This window comes from Nicotiana tabacum, chromosome 6 (genome assembly GCF_000715075.1).
Source record: "Nicotiana tabacum cultivar K326 chromosome 6, ASM71507v2, whole genome shotgun sequence".
In the NCBI taxonomy this organism is placed as follows: Eukaryota; Viridiplantae; Streptophyta; class Magnoliopsida; order Solanales; family Solanaceae; genus Nicotiana; species Nicotiana tabacum.
Genome location: NC_134085.1, coordinates 121,963,379 through 121,970,381, shown reverse-complemented (window position 1 = coordinate 121,970,381; position 7,003 = coordinate 121,963,379). Strand labels below are relative to the sequence as shown.

At 37.9% G+C, this 7,003-nt stretch overlaps 1 protein-coding gene across 2 annotated transcripts; it reads right to left on the bottom strand.

Moving 5' to 3' along the window:
• Nucleotides 1-127: 127 nt before the first annotated feature.
• Nucleotides 128-6,128, bottom strand: LOC107761030 (mitochondrial metalloendopeptidase OMA1). Of its 2 annotated transcripts, XM_075255272.1 has the most exons (4): nucleotides 4,709-6,009; nucleotides 4,458-4,606; nucleotides 2,461-2,568; nucleotides 128-1,004 (listed from the first exon to the last, which is right to left on the bottom strand). In XM_075255272.1, exons 1-4 carry the CDS (start codon nucleotides 5,624-5,626, stop codon nucleotides 755-757), a joined length of 1,425 nt encoding a protein of 474 aa, XP_075111373.1. In that variant the 5' UTR covers nucleotides 5,627-6,009; the 3' UTR covers nucleotides 128-754. The 2 variants fall into 2 exon arrangements, with proteins under 2 accessions (XP_075111373.1, XP_016434667.1); XM_016579181.2 differs by lacking the exon at nucleotides 2,461-2,568 and having other exon boundaries at nucleotides 4,709-6,128.
• Nucleotides 6,129-7,003: the final 875 nt, after the last annotated feature.

Here is a 7,003-nt window from a genome sequence, read left to right as displayed (position 1 = left end):
GGCATTCAAGCAATCAATCATTCTTTCTTGCTAAAGTTTGCTAAATGCCCAAGTTCTGCCAAATTCTGGAAGAAAATCAGAAGGATGCCCACATTTGTTTGCTTGGAAATTTGGAAGACAAGGAGTGTTTATCATAAATAGTGAATCTATTCTTTCTTCAAAAAAAGGTGATTCACAAAAGTACCATGGCGGGCCATATGTTACACATTGCGAATGAAATTCAAAAATTCTTGGAGAAGATAGAAAATTGCCTTATACATACATATTGCTATAGGAAAGCTAATCGGATGACGACTACCTGAAAAGATTGGTAGCTGATAAACAACAAACTTTTACTTGAAATGACGGGAAGTTGCATTACAAACTGCATTCCTCGATTTCTTAGAAACTTGACGGCACAGGACTTGGAGATACCCTGTCTTGAGTTCACAAAGCTTATTTGAAGTGTATGTCTTCACAAAGCTGTAAGTTTTTTCATCTTGCAAAGAAGATGCCATTTCTCTTTGGCAGCTGCTTCCGATGACTGATCGAGAAGGGCTTACCTACCTCCAGCACCATAACTGGGAGCTATGTGCTATCTTTTTATTCTTCAAAAGAAACACCTATCCACTAATATTACACATTGGGAATAGCATTTGAGAAGAATCAACTTGTGCACTGACCAAAGGAAATTGGAGTTGTCCAAAAACCACAATTTTTGTAAAAGACAAAAATCAACCTTCGCTTATTCACATGGCGTATGCACTTGTATCCTTCATAGGAAACCCTCAATCCCCTTTCCTGCCTGTACTTCCCTGTATATCGAAAGGGCTTCATCCATTACTTTAGCCTGAGCCAACAATTGTGCTCTCTTCTTCCCAGAAGGATGAGTTGACAGATAATCTCTCAAGGCTGATTCACCAGAGATCTTGCCCAGCTTCTCATAGACTGATGGAGCAATTCGAGGGTTATATCCAGCAGAAGCCATCAACAACAGCCCTATGTAATCTGCTTCCATCTCCATCCTGGTAACACATAAATGCATGACAAGTCTACGCAACAGGAATTACACCCGGCAAATGTTCATCCTATCTAGCACCATGAGCTAGAAGACGCGTGAAGCACGCACAGATGAAATATTTGAGATATTAACAGTGAGCCTCAACAGAATTTAACAATAACCCATATAACAAGTAGGTGATGCCAATAAGGTTTGAAGCCAAGAGTTTTGGTTCCAATCTCTCAATGATCAGTGATTGGTAATATCACCAACCTCCTCAACTGGAACAAGATCATCGAGCAATTACTCTAGATTTTAACCAACAAACCCAGAACAAGAATAAACCTACATGTACTTAGTGTTGCATATCTCATTAAAATTATGAACTCCGGGATCACAGTAAAACTATGGATGCATATTGATTACAAACATTGGTCACAAAAAGTTATAAACAGATTAATAGAAGAAAAAGCTTATTAAACCAATAGATTTAATAAAATATACCACACAACAGGCACAAATATAAACATTTGAGCATCTGGAATCAGTGACTTCCTCCCCATTTTTATTCAATTTTTTTATGTGGGACCTGTGGGAGGGGAAGGTGAGTTACACGACAGATATTGCCGCTCCCATTCATTTTGAATGTTGAGGTTTCTAATCCCTCTGGAGACAGAAGCTTGGCACCTATTAATCAATCATTTTTAACATAGTTTCTTTCACCGCTCACATTAACATAGTTTCTTTCACCGCTCACAACGTGATCAATAAAATTACCCAAGTGGCCAGATGGACTGTCAAAAACAGAAAAATTGGTGTCACCTGGAGTCAACAACTAAACTGATGTCACAAATGAGGAGACTAGGGTATGCTTTCAATGCACATATAAAAAAATCAGAAAGTAGCACCAAGTTGTAAGAAACATAAGCTGGTCACATATTATAGCTTTCTGTTCACATGGACTACATTACCTATTGGCACCACTTAGATCAAAAGTACTAGAGTTTAAGAGGATAACATCTCAAACCTGTCCCGCTTGAGTAGGCGGGCAAAGATCCACATTGTGAGTACTTTCTAACGAGTCATACTTGCCCCCTCCCCCCCCCCCCAAAAAAAACAAAAGCAGGATATAAAGAAGAAAAATGGATGTTGTGTCTCCTTCTTTACTTTTTTTTTTGGGCTCTCACTTTTGGCACGTTGAATTTCCTGTAATAGATTCCTGAGAGCCGCCTTAGATTCACTAACCAAATAAACACCCCTAAGGTTAGCCCCCCTAAAATTAGAAAATTTAGGTTCCCTTTTCTCAAAATTATACTATTTGTCATCCGAAAGGCTCACTAATTGAAAGACATCATATGGAGACACATGTATTAATTTTTAATGCACACTGTACCAGGGATAATCCATTACTGGGATGAGGTATTTCTTGTTTCATTTCTAGATAAAGCGAGCCGAGGGTCTAACAGAAACAACCTTCGTACCTTTCCAGGGCAGGGGTAACCTCTGCCTGCATACACACTACCCTCCCCAAACCCCACTTGTGGGATTCCACTGGGTTGTTGTTGTTGTTGATTTCTGGATAGAGCATCCTGATTTTAAGATTCAAATAAAATTGGTATTCAGTGGCCAAATTTCAGGTCACCCTGCAATTCTTAGAAGAGGAAACAGGGCGGGTTAATTCAAATAAGAAAATCAGGACTCAATTTAAGCCAATACTTCTTGGGTAAATTTTGAAGGGCTGCTAGGAGTTCGTGTCTTCTGGTTGAAGACCCTTTAGATTTCTGGTAGATTGGAACTTTGGATTGCCTTGTTATGAATAAAAAAGGGAATATTTGTCAACATGGAATTGCCAAATTTGCTTTGTAAAGAACTGGTTGCAATTTATCCTTTTTAGTTAAGGACATTGCTTCATCATCTTTACTCCAAACAATCATCTGTAGTTTGTATCCCCATTTTTCCGGTTAATATTGAGATGCTTTCGGATAATAAATATCTATTGAGATGGTAATTTGACTTAAATTCACATTTTTGTACTGTCAAAATCAGAGGAATTGACGGAACATGTCTTATGGCTTTTGTTTTTCATTGTTACTAATGTTTTTTACAACATGCTTTAGACTTTCAACATCTTAAGGAAAAAGGGAAATACAGCATATAACCAAACATTTATACATAGCCCCCCATATCTCGATTTTCATATCATACTCGTATCGGCGCCTGCTACATAGCTGATGCTCATCAAATATCCTCTCTTTTTTTCTTGGAATGACTTCTCTATGTTTCAGACAAACTCACTCGTTAATGAAATTGATGAACTTATACCGCTGAACCGTAAAAAAAAGAGATGAATCAGGGTTGAATCAAAGAATGAAATGGGTAAAAGAGAGAAAAGGCGAAAGCATCTCTAGGAAGGAGTAACCAACAACATCAGAAGATGAATGCAATGTGCACTCAATTGCGCCCTGCCAGCCATTATCATGTTAACATGGATAAAATCAATAGAACCCTCACATAAAGCACTCAAGGGAGATCCCCTCTTTCACTCCTACCATTCATTGCAGAAAGCATGTAGATGAGCATCCTTACAAGCCCTGAAAACCAAGTCGTCTACATTAACAACTTGCTCTACTTTTCTCGAATACCTTCCGAAACAAAAACCTAATAATTGCTTCCCACACTGAGCCAGAGTTAGATTATCGAATTCCCACACACCCTGTTCTGCTGGTCCAAAGGGGCAGAAGCAAGTCTCGCGTCTCTCTCTTTTTCTTTGGTTGCTGTACAAGCTTTATTAACTTTGTATAGAAGCAACGACACTATTGGATAAAACATTGCGTTCCTAACTACCAACGATTTCAATGTCTCCTATTCTGTTGTACTATTATGTATGCGTCTAACATGAAGGGACAACCGCTTAGAAGGGCCCATGTGTGTGCAGTGGGAACGCGAAATATAATGTAGTTAGATAGTGAGAATAATAATTTTATTGTATAGATATGTTTTTTTTTAACATGAGGTTTGGAGGATGCATATGAAAAGGACAAGGGACACTAAGACATGCCTTGGTGTGTGTGTGTGTGTATATATGTACAAAAGAAAAGGGGGAGAGGGGGGGGGGGGATCAAGCTTATACAAAGAGGCTCAAGCTCTATGCCTACATGTTGCAAATAACCGAATCAGCATTAACAAATATTTCACGTAAACAAAACTGCTAAAACACAAAAAAGTGAGCTTACTTGAATGACATAATCTATGATGCGCGTATTTCAGGAGAGTAGTTCCTGCTTCTTGGCAACGTATTGAACGTGTATGTGATGTTACATTTCTATGACTATTTATAAACTTAATGTAATTGAATAACCGTGAGAATTGTGCGATAATACACAGTAATGTTAACTAAATCCTAAAAGAGAAAGATATTGTATAAAACACACAAGCAAGAGAAACTAAAAATCCAGACAATAAAAGGTGATATACATACCTGCGTGAGAATGGAAGCCTTAGGAACAGGGCTGACATGGTGTTAACAACATCAGGCATAACAAATTGATAAAGAATCATTTGAATGATCGCAAACCACAAGTTTTTCGTAATTCCCTCAGCAGCATGGCGAGCCACGGCATGCCCAACCTATCAAAGCATCGAAGCAAAGGCGTGAATAGGACCAAACTAAAACAAAAGCAGAAATGTAACTAAATATATACAATGCGCTCAACAAAATGGCACAAATACCTCATGCCCAATTATGGTTGCAATTTCAGCATCTGTCCTAAAATGTTCGAGCAACCCTGTGAAGACTACAATCTTGCCACCAGGCAAACAGAATGCATTAACAACAGGCTCATTTACAACCAAAACCTCCCACTTCAATCCTTCTAAATGTCCAGTAGCGGATTCTGACCCCTTTTCCTGTCCCTTCTTCCTACTTTTCTGAACCCAACTGTCATCAAGAATCTCATCCTCTTTACTCCACTTCACCTCGGGGTTGCTATCACTCAATGCCATCAAAGTCTCATGCTGCCCACTACTAGTCCCATGAGATGCCATGTCACCTGAAGCATAGTGAAGATCAGTCCATACTTGTTCTTTTCTCAATCCTCTTTGTAAAGCTTCAATTATATCTGTAGCTATAAGTCTCACCCTAACACTTTCCGGGTGTATAGCTGGCAATATTTTCCCTTTGAATGTCCCTTTCATCTGTTGAAACTGAGTGTCACCCAACCTTTTCTCAAGATCTTTAGACAAAAGCACAAAATGGGTTCTTTTAGTATAAGGTATAGTCTCCAAATTACCCATGTAAACGGTTATTACTAATCCAGAACCAACCAAGACAATAGTAAGAACAGTTCTTGGATTCTGAAACCATCTCTGTGGACCTCTTGGACGAAAGTGATGAACTTGGTGTCTATCAACATAGTAATATCTTCTACCCCCACCCAAAAAAGGGCCAGTGGTATACTTATTTTGCTTTATGCCATACTGAAAACACGAGTTTCTCAAAATCTTTGAGGACGAGGTGGAAAACCCAGATGCAGAATTGAATTTGTTGGGTCTTGGAATGGTTTCTTGAATGGAATTTTTGAGTGAAAACTTAGATGCGAAATTGCGAAACGCGTCAAGACCGAATTTTGATCTTCTGTACCATCCCATGATTGCTGCGAGGACCTCAAAATCAAAAAAGAAGGATTAGCAGTAAGAACAAATCATTCAGACGTCAATTTCTTGGAGCAGAAGTTAAATCTGAAATTAATCATAAATATAAGGGCCAAAAGAGGTAAAGAGAGAGAAAATGGAATAGAAAAAGGGAATCAGAGTGATTAGGTGAATGGAGCAGGGTCTGGACGTGTCTGGAAATTTGCAAAAGCGCAAAGCAATGAAGTGGACAACGGTGGAACCCCAGAAGTACTTCTTCAATAATTTATTTTTCCTGTTTTCCCCTTAACATTAGTTACATTCTAATTAATATTGCTACCATAATAAATTATACCAATATATCATGATACAGTTTGTTTTTCTCTTCTTTTTTTTATAGTAAGGTAACTCATTACTAGTACTAGCTATATTGTTTGTAGTTACAACAAGTGGATCCATTTGCATACACTGCAAGTGGATCTGGCAAGTCCAATGTACAAAATGGCAGTAAACGTGTAGTAGATACACCACGCTTATCTTCATCCCATATATTCAACTAACAAAAAGTGGTGATTTATCAAAAATCTGCATAGTAGAGTTTCCTTCCAAAAAGCTTCTTGATTTTGCTAGTTGATCTGCTAATCTATTCTGTTCTCTGTACGCATGGCTTATTAGTGGATCATGTAGCTGCCTCAGCAGGTGCCTGCAATCATTCAGAAGATTAGCATGTATTATATTATTATCTTGTAGTAGCTTGAGTACCTCTTTAGCGTCATTTTTCCACTTGAAGTGGTGTTATATTGTGTTGTACTGCAAATATAAGTCCCTGTAATAGAGCAAATATTTCAGTAGCAATAGGCAATTGAGAAAGTACTGTACTTGAGAAGCCCAGGATCCAGTTTCCCTTATGGTCCCTAATTATTCCTCCAATACTATTTTTATTTGAGACTGGTGAGTGTGTTCCATCAGTATTTAATTTATATATGTTAGGTTTTGGAGGTATCCATTTTAGGAGAACTCTGATCCGTGTTTGTATTTTATGTGACGAGGCAACTAGATAACAAAATTCGGTCGCTTGTTGAGTAGTAAAAATTTTATTAATCGAATCATGCCTGCCCTCGTAGACATTTTTATTTCTAGTATTCCAAATATTCCATAAACTTAATGGTAAATAAGTGTGTCTATTTAAATTATAAGAAAATTTATTATCTTTATAATTTAGCAACGGAAGTATCCACTGCTGAGGTGTAGGAAAAATAAGTAGGCTATTTATATAACTACCCATACCCAAAGCATTCCAATAATTTTTTGCGTTCACACAAGTAAGAAATAGATGATTTAAAGATTCATCCTCTTCATGACAGTATGTGCATTCAGCATTAGCAGTGATGTTAA

Excerpts from the sequence above, each read along its gene's own strand:
- LOC107761030 (XM_075255272.1), bottom strand. The coding sequence starts at position 5,626 with ATGGGATGGTACAGAAGATCAAAATTCGGTCTTGACGCGTTTCGCAAT. Across the intron at positions 4,607-4,708 it reads CAACCATAATTGGGCATGAG|GTTGGGCATGCCGTGGCTCG; the intron begins GTATTTGTGCCA and ends ATGCTTTGATAG. Across the intron at positions 2,569-4,457 it reads AGGCTTCCATTCTCACGCAG|GATGCTCTATCCAGAAATCA; the intron begins GTATGTATATCA and ends TCTTAAAATCAG.